The sequence below is a fragment of the Balaenoptera physalus genome (genome assembly GCF_965194825.1).
Source record: "Balaenoptera physalus genome assembly, chromosome: 11".
Lineage (NCBI taxonomy): Eukaryota > Metazoa > Chordata > Mammalia > Artiodactyla > Balaenopteridae > Balaenoptera > Balaenoptera physalus.
In genome coordinates, this window is record NC_138896.1 from 59,164,611 (window position 1) to 59,178,279 (window position 13,669).

Genomic DNA, 13,669 nt, shown 5'->3' on the forward strand with positions numbered 1-13,669 from the left:
TTCATGTTAAAGTCCCGTAGGACCCAGGAATACAAGCCGCCTTCGGCCATCAGGGCCACGTGAGCAAGGAGCATCCCATGGGCACCTTATACAAAGACTGGGGCACCAGAAATAAAAACCAGGTCACCAGGCAGATGTAAAAGCTCCCCTCTGGGAGATACTGGTGCTCTGGAGCATGGCAGAGGGGAGAGCAAAGACAGCATCGGCCTCCAAGGTCTCTAGAAAGGATTACAGTCAGCCCTTAGATGTGTGTTTAATTAGAAGCCTGTGCCCCTCGCTGCAGCTGTGATGACAAGCTCATAGCCCTCTTTCCGAGAAGGACGACTCCTGGGTGTTTTCTCTTGCCGATCGCGGGACATGGGAGCCACTGAGCAGTCTCTCCACTGGTTACAGTTCCGTGGGGCCCTGCAGGCCAGGAGATGGACGTGTCCCCTGGCAACAGCTGCAAGAACTGGGGCACCAGACACACGTGAAACTCCCCCCTGAGAGAAACATAGAGACAGACAGAGAATGAGGATGGCATCTGGCGCGAGGCAGAGGCAGGGCCGGGAGAGCATGCGAATAGTGCTCACCGGGAAGGAAGCAGCCCAGAATTTAAGAAAGAAAATGTCATCCAGTGGCTGGAGCTCGGCAGAGGGAATGTGCAAAGATGGCCCCGCCCATCTCCAAGCCCTGGGGGCACCCCAGCAGGCCCCCCAGTGTGTCACCTAGCAGGCGGGCCTCCGCCACCCAGGCTGGGCTCCCCTCCATCAGCTGGCCCTGGGGGTGGGGAGGGCCCGAGCGTGAAAGTCCTTTGGATTCCTTCTCACACTGCTGTGGTCTCTGGGTCTTGCGGAGGTGAGCGCGTTGGTTTTTCCAGCTAGACGTTCAGGTGCCTGATGTGGGGTTAAACCCGTCGCTCCTCAGTGAGAAGCTCCAGGTTATGAGTTCCCTCCTGCCCGGGGGTCTCTGCGCTTGGGGCCGGGGTTCATGACAGACTGTGGCCCAGCCTCTCCTTCCGCTTCCAAGCGGGCCTTCTCTCATCTGCCCAGCGTGGAGAGTCGTTCAGCCAGTTTTTGTTTTTTTCTGGAGGAAGCTGTTGCCTGTGTAGCTGTAGATTCGCTGTTTGCGGGAAGAGGTGAGTTCAGGATCCTCACGGCGCAGACCACCCTCTGCAGTGTCGGTTCCCATCTTTACCTGGCGGGAAGGTGAGAGAAGCCGCTGCCCATGGGCCCACAGCTTTGTGCTCCATCCTCCCGCTGCTCAGTGGTTCCCAGGGGCGCTGCCTGGGCCGGCTTCCCTGCTCTTCCTGGGCCGTGAGCCTTGGAATGAGAGGGTCCAGCAAACATCTGTGCTTCCCCTCATTCCAGAGCCTGTCCCACTGTGAGCTCATCACGGATGATGGGATCCTGCACCTGAGCAACAGCCCTTGCGGCCACGAGAGGCTGCGGGTGCTGGAACTGGACAACTGCCTCCTCATCACTGACGTGGCCCTGGAGCACCTGGAGAACTGTCGTGGCCTGGAGCGCCTCGAGCTGTACGACTGCCAGCAGGTCACCCGCGCAGGCATCAAGCGGATGCGGGTAAGTGTCGGGCAGCAGCCACACCTGGCAGTTTCTCAGCAAACGACAAATACACCAAGAATCAACATCCATTTTCTACATTCTGTCTTGGGCCAGTAGTTATGCAAACTATCCTCTTAGACTTCTTCTAAATTTCCTTATTAGACCCCGCCCTGGAAAGAGTCAACTTCTAGAATGGGTCTGGGTGGAGGTTCCATGTGGTCTGTTGATTAGCAAACTTATTAGAAGGAAAGGGACTTAAGGCCGTTATCAGTAGGCTTGATCTTTGCTAATTTCTAGGTATAAAGTGTCTTAATAACTGTGGCGTTCTTTCCGCATGTAGTTCACCTGCATCATTCTTGAATACGCTTTAAGTTTAGGCAACTTGGCACTTAGACCCCTAAGCAGCCCCAGGTGCTACAGCTGTTACATCTCTACTCGGTTTGCACACAGGGACGGTGACCACCCCTTTGTCTTTAAAAGGTGCCGTTTGGGGAGACGTGCATGTCAACAGGAGCAGCTTTAGCGCACACCAGAAATTCTATTGGGACTATCTGCCTAATGGTAGAATGAACTAGATTCTATAGGAGAACTGTGGGCTTTTCTAGGATTATGCCTATAATCCCCAAACTATCTTATGACTACACTTTTCCTTTCTACTTTCAGGCCCAGCTCCCTCATGTCAAAGTCCATGCCTACTTTGCTCCTGTCACCCCGCCGACAGCAGTGGGAGGAAGTGGACAGCGGCTATGCAGGTGCTGTGTCATCCTCTGACAGCAGCTGCCCAGCCCAGGGCTTCATGAGGTGTCCCTTCCTCCCGAGGACCCGAGTCTTTCTGACGTACTCCACCATCATCCAAATCTGTTGATTCTCCATTGGGAAAGGCATTTACAGGTAAAAGACTTCTGCAGGGACTGCAGTAACTCTCATGATAGTTTTTACCTTTATCCTGCTGTGACGCAATCAATTCGAAGCCTTGTGTCAATTAACACAGGGCAAGAGTGGTCATAGTGCAGCCAGGACCATGCAGGAAACCTGGATCTCTAGAGGTGGGTGCCTCCCTAGGTACAAAATTCCTGCCCTTGGCTTTGTCAGCATTCCTCAAACAGACCATCAGCGTTAGCACAAATTGAGCAGAAAAATAAGCTGTTGATTTTCTACCTGATACTTCAGCCAGTGGCCTACTTTTATTCACAACGATTCCATTTTGATTAGCAGGACTTTTCCACTTTGAAGATTAAATAGCAACTTTATCAAAGTGACTATACTGCAAATTCATAATGCCCGACAGTTTTCTATGTAGCGACTTACGTGGAAGGCAAGTTAATAGGTTTCCATGAGACACCAAAGAATGAGGACTCTAAACAGGGTGGAGCAAGGTCTTCACCCTTCTGTTTCTGTCAACTTGTCATATATCCTTTTGGGGACCAAGAACTAAACAAAAGCAACTCAGTTTGTGTTGCCTGATTGGAAATCATAAGCTCTGGCGTAGGCTATGGCACATAATGTGTTGTTGTTATAGAAAAGCTATAATCATGTCATGTCTCACAAACTTTGGGGGACCTTAAAGAAACAGAATTAAGGCTCAAGTTATCTATAATATAATCAATTAAAAATAATGGATGCATGTAGAATGGGTGTGATTTTTTTCCAAGTTTATTTTAAAATCTTAGAAATCAAGTTACACCAGGACTATTCAAAAATTGTACACACTTAAAACTAAAATCAGTGAAGTGTTGGCACCTTTGAGACTTATATAAAAATGAATAAACCATTGCAATGCTTAAGTCAGAGGGTTTTATTGCTATTATCTCATGGCAGACAAATCTGAGCAAAACCGTCTTCCAGATTCAGGCGTTCCTAATGTTACCTGAAATCTGATAAGATGATCTGGTTTCTGCTCTGTGCTGTCCACGTTTGTGACCTTCATTGCATCTCTGTGTGAATGGTAGCCAGCCCTTCTTAGTAACCACTCCCCAAACTGAAGAGCCCAGAGTTCATGAGAAGCCGAGGGAAACAGCAAAAACGAGAAATTTCCCCATGACCAGCAATACTTCTAATTGGGTTAGGGTTCTATTAGGTGGAGAGTTTTAGAAGCATTTAGGATACAAGGCCTCAGCTGCATTCTGGGGAGAGAAGGCAAATAGATGGATATACAACTCCATAAATCAATTAGCAGGATTATCAGAATAAGCATTAAAGTCCTGATGATTTTGCTGCCTTATTGTGTGTATACCATAGCAGTTATTTAAATATACATTTACACCACTGTGTGGGGGAAAAAATGGCTGTTGCAGGAAGCTATGAATATAGTTTCTATTTTAAAAATTTAAATGACCAGGGCCTTCTATACATTATCTCTTTTGAGCCCGGACACAACCTCTCACAGCTACTGGACTCTGGCTGAATGACGCTGGACCGCATCTACAAAACAGGAGAACCTCTGTTAAGAAAAATCAGGTTTGCTTCCCCTTTAAGTGTGGCACAGTCACTGGATAAGCTGTCCTCAGTTGCATCAGCTTTGAGGAAACAAACTGAAAACACACACCCCCATCAGCTCTTATAACAACATTGGGACTGGTGTGTACTCAGAACATACACAGTGAACTCCTTGATTCTATGACATGAGGTGACACACTGGCAGGAACTTGGATTTTAAATGAGACACACATTTGCAAAACAATCGGAAAACATTTATTATACTGAAATGTGTACATCCTACTATTAAAAAAACAAAGTAGCAAATTTGCTGGTGCCATAATTTAACCTGTTTCACTGGGAGAGACTAATGTTCAATGCTGCTTGGTGTCATTTCAAGTTTGATGAGCTTTTAATTATTTTTACCCCACTTGTAAAACCTGATGAGGAATTCAAAATAGCACACAGCATTAAAAATGACATTTATTGTTCCACAAATCTTGAGACTCAAAAAGGAATGCTAAATAGACAAGCAAAACTCTAAAACAATTAAGAGAGAAGCTCACTTCTTTCCCAAGTGACTGACTGACTGGTACAGAAAACATGTGGTCATACAAAAAAGCAAAGGGAAAATGACGGAAAGGAAAGCTCTCCTGCTTTAGGGTCTATACAAGTTATGGATATTTTCAAACCAAAGATGGAATATTTAGAGACACTACTTTTTCATATCAAATAACCCCCTTTATGAATAAAACATAAAATGCCAAAGCTTTCACCCACTGAAGTAGTTTTGTCTTCTGGGAGAGATTTTAAACTCAAAATTACCCATTCCTGTTTCTGCCCGAACAAAGATAAGGATCAAATAATACACTCAAAACCAAGACACTGGGTGAACGGACAGAGATGATGGTATAATTAAAATGGAATCGAAGTTTGAAAAGAAAATTGTGTCTAGTACACCACAGGCCTCAAATGCTTGCTGATGAATTTTGGGAAGGCTTCGGGTGAAGAGAAGAGATAATAATGATTGATGATTGATAGTAGAAAAAATTGCAAAAACAAACAGTGATTCCCTTTGGAAAGTATACTGGCCAACAAGCATTTGGTTTTGTGAAAGAGGCACTCTTTTTATAGAAAAAGAAGCTATTATGTGGTGTATAAAAAAGTCCCTAAATAATCACCAGAATGTTACCCATGATTGTACTAAAGCTCCATATTAGAGAAGTGTGAGGAATTTTGATGGTACAATATAGTGTTTGTTTGTGATGTCTAGTGTTCCACAAATAAATTTCAACTCTTGATAATGAAGACCCCTTAACACCAAGTCAGAAACTATCACACTGTTTTCTCCTGCTTAGGTGTATTTCCAATGTTGGGGACAGGGCTTTAAAAAAGTTTAACAACAGTATGCTGCAGGGTGGGGTGGGTGGTCAGAGACAGAGAGAGGGAGGAACAGGAGAAAGAAAACCACATGAGTTTAAAAGGCATTGGGGCTTCAAAAATGAAAACCAGAAACAAAATGCTAAAAATGGAAGCAGAAGCAAAAAGTTTTTCAATAAATCTGTGACAAAGCAAAAACACAAAAGTCTTTGTACCTATTAGGATTTACACTGATCCTCTCACCAAGGTACTCTTGATAATGCAGTTTGCTTCACGCCCGTCTTCCTGGCTTGGGGCTTCCCCGATCTGGCATGATCACGGCAGACGCGCACCCTTAGACGTGATTTTTTCCAGGAAGGCACCAAGCCTCTCCCCTGACCACTGATCGGCCCGTATCAGCGCCGGCCTCACTCTCTCCACACGTGGATTCGGCGCTGGCCCCGCAGCAGCCAGTGCCCCCCCGCCCCCAGGTCAGCATAAGGTCCGGGCAGCAGAAGCCGAACTGGCCCAGAAAGGTAAATGCCCACAGTACATCTTTACATTCATTCATTTCCAAACCGCATACAGTGTAAAAAGACAGCGAAGGCTGCTTCTAGGGACTGTGTCTACTGGCCTCTCTGGCAGAGAAGCAGGCGGCCTACCTGCACCGGGGCCCGACGTGCTCACTGTCCCGGGGCGAGGCCGCGGCAGTGAAGCGAAGGAGACGTGCCTCTCATCCAGTTCGTGAGAAAGGTCATCCTGTGTTTTCAATATGAAACATTTCATACGGTAAAATCCAATCCCAAGACTTCTTGGATTCAGTCTTCACACACTTTTAAGCGTAACTTTAAACTGGTGCTGAACAGAGTTCAGACTACGTCAAGATGTCACTTCAAAATTATGTGGACGCCACCGCCGTTTTCAGCTGCAGAAAAAAGAAAGGGACGTTACGCGCAACTTTTTACCAGGCTGGAGAATCAAGACTACTTTGAACACTCCTAGAACTCTACAACCCCCCGCCCCAGTTCAGAGGGTACCTTTAAATATTCTAGAGGAAAACAAGCTAACTTGCTCCAGCCCCTCTTGCCTATGGCAGCGTCACGTGCACATTCCCTTTGCCCGCCCCGCCCCCCATCTGAGGGCAAGGCGCAGGGAAGAGACTATCCAATAAACTGGGTGCTTACATCCACCTTTTCTGGAAATAATTTTTGAACTCCTCAAAAGTAGATCTGAAACATTTTAAAAAACACATCACTACTTTTGCGCGATGGCCTAGTGTTTCTCAGGAGATGGCGAGAAGCAGCAGTACAGGCGTTCATCAAGGAACAAATGAATTTTTCCGTAAGGACCAATGTCTGAAAACAGTACACTGAGCGGGGCGGGGACGTCCTGTGATGCCTGATACCAGAAACCCCACCGCCTTCACAGGACGCAGCTACACGTTCACTGTATGAACTGCCTCTTTTATAGACAGTGTGAGTTTTGCAGAGTAAAAACTGCATTGTTTTGAGAAGGAAAAATTGAGCCAGAAGGGTACTAAGCTAAACATGTCTGTGAAAAGAAAAGATAAAGTGGGCCAGTTCACAGACTGAACAGCCCTGCAGGTAACTTGGTGGCTTACGGGACATGTCAGGCACAGGGTGAAGTCCTAACTTCAGCCCCTCCCTTCAAGGTGGGCTGCTCTCTTCGCGTAACTTCCCAGGAAAGGGTGACTCGTGACATCGTGCTCTTTGAGGTGCAGCTTTAGATCTTAACTCATCAGACTTTTAAAGGTCTCTTCTCACAGTAACTTCACATTTAAAAAACTCCTCCTTTATCCAGCCCTTTAACTGGAACTCTACTGAACCCCGTCTGGGCCCGCTCTTCACATTCTCTCCCTCCATAACCTCAAGAATTCCTATGGCTTTGAGTCACGGCAGACACGCTGAAGGCTTCCAGATTTACACCTCAAGCCCAGGCCTCTCTTGCCAGCCCCAGCCGGCTATGATTTCCACGTCCTAAAACGGAAGCCTTGGCCGCTTCCCCCAAGCCCGCCTACCTCTCCACCGCGACCACCGCCTGCCCAGCTGCTCCTGTGAGAGTCACAACCACTCCTCCCTCCAATGTGGAGCCCAGCAGGGCCCTGTCTGTCTATCAGCGTCCAAGATCCCGTCACCTCTCGTCTAGATGACATCTCCTGCCTCCAGTTTTCCCACCTTCTCATCTGTCTCCACAGAGTTGCGAGAGTGGAAGAAAAGAAAAATCTATTCACGTTACTCGTCTGTTTAAACAACATCACCGACTTTCCAATGCATTTCAAATAAAATCTAAACTCCCACCACCGCCAGGCACTGCCTACCAGACCCGCCTCCAGCTCTGCTCGTCCTCGCCCTGCACAGCAGCCACGGGCCCCCTCAGGCCTCCAGAGCAGCCACGCTCTTTCCTCTGCACCCGGCCCCGCGCCAGCTGGGGTGCTGCTCCTCGTGTGTTCAGTTCCCCCTCGGGCTCCAGGTCTCAGCGTTCATGACAGACAGCTCCTCAGAGAAGCCTCCACGGCTGCGTGTCCCCCTCCCCAGGCCCCCTCGTCCACAAGCAACCCCACTTCCTCATGCATTCATGGCACCTAAATTACCTATTTGTAATCTGTGTGCATCTATGGACCAGTTCTGGTTTCCTTTCCCCACTACAGGAGGGGAAGACCTTTCTAGCACCAACGGCATGTGTCTGACAGGAGGTGCTCAGTAAAATGTTGGCTGAATGGACTGGGATTTTTCTCCAGGCATCCAGAAGGACTGATGCCTCTTCCTTACTTGCTAGTTAATTTCGACAATATTTCAGTCACTAGAAATATTCCCTTGATTCCTTTTTCAAACTTCTTAAAATTAGTAAAGCCAGCATTTCCAAAAGTAAATACGCAAGATGACTGCTGATTTCAGGCACGCACTATCTTTCATGATTCTCGCATTTCAAGACACACGTACCTTTTACTGTGGAGAATAAAAAACAACTCTCATCTTGAAAGTTTTGAACCATCTAGAAGGATAAAGCAGATGTATAATTAAGATCCAATTGTCTTTTCTTAACTGAGTAAAAGTAGTAAAAGAAAAATGTCATAATCTATATATAGCTGCACAAGTACAGGACTCAACGGCCAAAATGGTAATTCAGATAGGCAGTGTGAGGTAGCAAGGACTTACACCTGCTGTACCGGCCAGCCCGGTGACCGTGCTTGCCCATGGGGGCCCTGCGATCTGGTCAGTCACCCTCCGGCCCACGGGGAGGCATTCGCTGCTGGGTTCTGTGATAGTGACTAACAAAAAGTTGCTGCCAAGGTGCTCAAGTTATCACTTGCTTGTCACTGAACACGGGGTGGCAGTGAACTGCCCTTCTAACCTCACAGCTTTTTAAAATCAGCCATCAAATAGTACACAAAAGGAAAACACATTCAAATGCCTTGCTAAAAAGGGCCAAAGGCCCGCTAACCCGGAGCCCCCCAGTGACCAGTGTCGGAGTTCAAAGAGGGCGGGATCAGAGCTACGGTTCTCCTTTACCTGTATTCCTTCTACCACCCAGGACACCTAGAACTCTCGGTTATAAATTCTTCCCAATCCTGAGTCCCAACTCTGAAAATGATTCTCATGAGTACTTGCCAAAGAAGTCACAGATTTTTTTTCTATAGCACTTCAGTAATACATATAAAAGTAAATATCAGTGTAAAAGGGGAAAGGGCATGCCAGTTACCTGATCGCTAACAAGAATGTGAATACCGGTGGGACCCTGTCTGTAAACCTGGTTAATTTGGTGGAAAGGAATATTAAACACCAACGCAAGTTTTCGAGCAACTTCTGAAGCAACCATTTCTTCTAAGTAGATTGCATGATAAACTGAAATAAAAAATAAGAACAGCATTTTAGCAGTAATCTTTGATCTATTTTCCACATGATCTATTGGAAGATCACTCCTTTCAAAGTACTAAAGAAATATAAAAATTAAAGGTAAGAATACTTCTCCCCTTACTACCCATGTGAATATAATAATACATTATTTATGCTCACACATACAATTTAATTAACATTAACCTCTGTATAAAAGTATCTGAGGTTTTAATTTATCTTAAAAGCAAGCAGGAAGTGACTGCAGATGGGCACAGATGATCATTCTGGAGTAATGGGACTAACACTGGATTGTGGCGATGGCTGCAAAACTGTAAACTAACTAGAGTATCGCTGAATTGTGTACTTGCAGTGGGAGGACTTTATGGTATGTAAGTTACACCGAAAGAAAGCCATTTTCAAAAATGCTACGTGTTTCTAGCCATATATAAAAAGAACTCTAAAAAGGTCATAGTTTTTGATTCAGTAAACCTACTACTGGGAATTTATCCTAAAGAATAAAAGCTGCCTCTCCCCTCTTCCTTTCCCCTAAAGAATTAAAAACAGTGTAGAAGACGGCACACGAGAAGCTAAGGATGTGGACCACGAGGCCTCCTGCTTCTCCACAGAAAGCCCAGCTGTTTCCGAACACGTGACGATGCAGCAGCCCTTGTCTGCAAAGCGTCAGGCACATCTGCAGCGAGCCTGAGTCTCGCAGGTCCTGCTCTACTACTGACTCAAGCCAAACACGGATCAGGAATATCAGTGCTTTTACTTTGCTTCCCCAAACAAGGGTTTTTTCATGTGTGTGAGTACAGAAACCTTTGCTTAGAATTTGGAACTACAATTAAGGTAAGACTACAGAGAGGCTCTAAAGCAGGGGTGCCATACTCTGCCCTACACTTGTTCTTTTAAAATTAAATTTTATCAGAACAACAGCCGAGAAAGGCCACTGCCTCTCACCGCTGCCAGGACAACCTGGTGGTCCCCACCGACTCAGAAGGGCAGTGGCAGGAAGCCGAGTGCCCTTGCCCCCCGCCCGCCCGCCCATACCCACCGTAGGGCGTGGCGCCGCTGCCGTCGCCCCCGCCACCCGCTGCCTGCTGCTGCCCCTGCGGCGCCGGCTGCTCGCGGCAGACGTAGAGGGTCAGGCGGGGCCGCACCGACCTGCAACCAGAAGATGGCGCTTGTGAGCCGGCGCGAAGGCCGCACGCGCAAGCGACAGCTACAAGAATCTAGGGTCTATTTCCTTAGAACTTTACAACGTTACTTCATTATACGAAATAATTTACTAGGAAGAATATAAAAACACACACCTCACACCAACTATCACAGGTTATCACAGGTGGTCTAATCTGATGATCCAGACTCTAAACCATTGAGATGGTCGGTCAGATGCTGGTAAATTTAAGTTTCAAGATTATGTCAGCAATTTAACATCAGTAAAATTCAGTTTAATGGAATTCTCACACCACAAGTCTAGAAATACCAACGATAGTAAATGGGTCTTAAAAGCCAGCACAGTTTACAATTCTATCATTTTAATTCACAATTAGAAGTTTACATTTTTAATAACTGTTTAGTAGTGTCACATGACCTTGAAAACCATAGATTCTGTAGAGCTCACCTAAATGAGAAGTTTGTTTTCTTGGCAACAACCCCAGTCGTCTTCCAGACCACAGTCCTGCCCATGTGCATTTCTAGTCTTACAGTCTACCTCTGCCCTCAGTGCCTGCATCATATCTGGGCCTGCCTGAAGGTGCACACAAAACAGTCTCCTCGTGAGCACGGCGGGCCAGCGCGCAGCGCGAGGGCGCACGCCGACGTGGCGTGGACACATCCTGCCCGCGGTCCCCGCGCGAACAAGGGCACGTTCTCATTTCAAGCAGAACAGTTCCTTTTAAACACGGTATTTTACCTTGACTTCAGTGAATTATAGAGCCGAATTCCATCGGCTGCACCACAAATTTGTACTAGATCCTCCTTTGTCAGTTTTAACAAGTCGGCACCTGGAGAAGAGCAAAAAGAATCTTCTCAAGGAAATGGGAGAAGAACCAGCAGTACAGGCTACTTTGCAGCATCTGTCTTCACAGTTTAATGTCCTTCGAAGCCATCGCCAGGTCTCCTGTGTACACACACACACATGAACAACACACACACACACCTGCCCCTTACAGCCAAAGAGTGCTGGCTCTCCATGTTCTCTATCAAGGAGGAACTCAGAAGCCCAGAGGCTGGAAAATCAGAGCAATGAGCCGACAGCAAAGTCTCTTCCCAGTACAGGATTTCAGTGCCTGCCTTATTCTGGCTGGGTGGAGCTCGTGAAGATAAACATGATTCTGACCCCAGATAGTTCACCTTGAGATGACCCAGACCAATCTTTAATTTACAAAAGGAAGAAATGGAAGTCAGAGTTTGGGGGACCTGCCCAAAGGCACACAAGTTGGCAGCAGAGCTAGGACTAGGTCTCTTTATACTGTAACATGCTACATACAGTCCAACATTCTATAACAAACAACTCCATCACAGCAGCCAGTTTTAATACAAAAGTATGTCAGAGAATTGCTTATTATACTTAAGGTTTCCCCCATAAGTATTTGGTGTGTAAATGACATGGTATCTAGCATTTGCTTTAAAGTAGAACAGAAAGGGAAGGTGTTGGGAGTGGGAGAGAACGACACTGACCTAGGCTGGTCATCTCTGGAGCTGGGGGTGGTGACACAGGAGCTCATCAGACTCTTCTATGTTTTATGTTTGAGTGTGTCTACAGTCTTTTGTTTTCCCTTTTATTGGCGCTCAAGATGTAGTTTATTGGGAGAATTAAGATGCCCTCTGGGATTAAAGTATGACCTCCATATGATAAATATCCACTTACATGTGTGGATAATGGAGATTAATGGAGTTATCTACTTTTGAGGGCTTGAATGTTAAGAGCCTAATGATTTTCTAGTTTGTAAAAGAACAAAGACCAGAGAAGCACATCTCCCATGAGGCACGAGCACTGATGGAGCTGTTTATGGAGTCAGGTAAGCAGAGACAGACGCTGTCATCTCTGCCAGGGGGCCTTCCACACACACCTCTGCCAACGGGGCTCCCAGGAGCAACCAGAGACATGTGTGCCCATCCTTCAGCCACACACAGAGCTGGACAGACACTGTGCACAGCCCTCTCCAAAACATGACTGCCTAACAGGCTCAGAGAAAGAAGCCTCCCTCTCCTCGCCTTTCTACTGTTGGGAGGCTCACAGGGGAAGGAAAAGGCAGGAGGCCAAGCCACAGTGATCACCACTCAGAACTACAACACGCGTCGTCTGACAGAGCAGGAACCTGGGCCCTCGTGGCAGAGCCTTCCGACTGTGCGGTGCTCTCCCTGTCTCCCCTGTGAGCCTCCAAGATGCGCCCCACACCCCCCAACACGCTGAAATTTTTAAATTAGTTTTTCACAGATAAAAGGCTTACTTGATCATAAAAATGTGCATCCCAGCTAGCCAACGACTTCCACCCAGCACTTCAATTTTAAAGAGACAAAGCGCTACCTGGGGAATGACTAACCATGACACAAGCACAGCAATAAAGGGCTGACGTAATAAACCACGTTCTTTGTGAAACCAGGCTTTCCTCTAGGCCAGCTGTGTGCACACATGTTCTCTCCTCTTAAAGGGCTTGAGCTGCATTTGGATGGTCCCCCAACACCATGGGCTAAGGAGAGCCAGCTGCCACTTCACTGTGGCCCAGGAGGAGTTTGGCCAGGACATGTTAGTAAGTGTTCTGTCGGGAAAGGGTCCCAGGGCCAAATATGTTTAGGAAATGCTGCCCCTGTCCCAGCTGGCGTTATCTATTACTGTCCCTCCAAACAGGCTTCCTACAGCACCACCTGAAGCAGCACCGCCCGGTCCTTTCTGAAATTACATCTAAATACTCCCTTAGCTTACTAGGCAAGAAAAAAACTTAAGTCTATAAAAACCATATCTGAGTACATTCATACCCTCTAATGCTACATAGCAATAAAGAGGAACTATTGATACAACATCTTGGATAGAAGTCAGGGCCTTATGCTGAGAGAAGAAAAGAATATACTGTACGATTCCATGTATGTAACATTGAAATGACAAAATCATGGAGACAGAAAATACATTAATGGTTGCTAGGTATTAGGGATGGTGGGGGAGGGGTAATTAGGGAGATCCCTGTGGTGATGGCAAGATTCTGCATCCTAACTTCGGTGGTGGTGGGCATACAAATCTATACATGTGATAAAATGATGCAGAACTGTATACACACATAGCACCAATGCCAATTTCCTGGTTTTGATACTGTACTATAAGTATGTGAGAAACTGAGTGAAGGGTACACTGGAACATCTCTGTGTTATTTTTGCAACTTACTGCAAAGCAAAAATTATTTCAAATAAAAAGTTAATAAAATCAAAAAAATTGCATATAACTATATACACCCCTATACAAAAATGAGGGCCTGTAAGCCTGGTGAAACAGCATCGAGT

The 13,669-nt window shown here is 46.5% G+C and overlaps 2 protein-coding genes across 5 annotated transcripts in view; one reads left to right on the top strand and one right to left on the bottom strand.

Moving 5' to 3' along the window:
- FBXL2 (F-box and leucine rich repeat protein 2) overlaps window positions 1–5,412 on the top strand; it is a 114,512-nt gene extending 109,100 nt beyond the window's left edge. The window contains 2 exon segments of the mRNA XM_082411866.1: window positions 1,350–1,562; window positions 2,208–5,412. Coding sequence (XP_082267992.1) covers window positions 1,350–1,562; window positions 2,208–2,315 — 321 coding nt within the window. The 3' untranslated portion in view covers window positions 2,316–5,412.
- The window catches only part of UBP1 (upstream binding protein 1), a 67,650-nt gene continuing 58,405 nt past the window's right edge, over window positions 4,425–13,669 (bottom strand). For 3 of the 4 annotated variants that reach the window (XR_014250502.1, XR_014250503.1, XR_014250504.1), the window contains 6 exons: window positions 11,088–11,178; window positions 10,227–10,336; window positions 9,039–9,181; window positions 8,279–8,330; window positions 7,357–7,521; window positions 4,425–6,243 (listed from right to left, as the gene is read on the bottom strand). Coding sequence is in view for 1 of the 4 variants with exons in the window: in XM_082411859.1 (XP_082267985.1) it covers window positions 6,206–6,243; window positions 8,279–8,330; window positions 9,039–9,181; window positions 10,227–10,336; window positions 11,088–11,178 (434 nt within the window). In the remaining 3 variants the exon portion in view is untranslated. The remainder of the gene's footprint in view (window positions 6,244–7,356; window positions 7,522–8,278; window positions 8,331–9,038; window positions 9,182–10,226; window positions 10,337–11,087; window positions 11,179–13,669) is intronic. The other variant, XM_082411859.1, reaches the window with a different exon arrangement.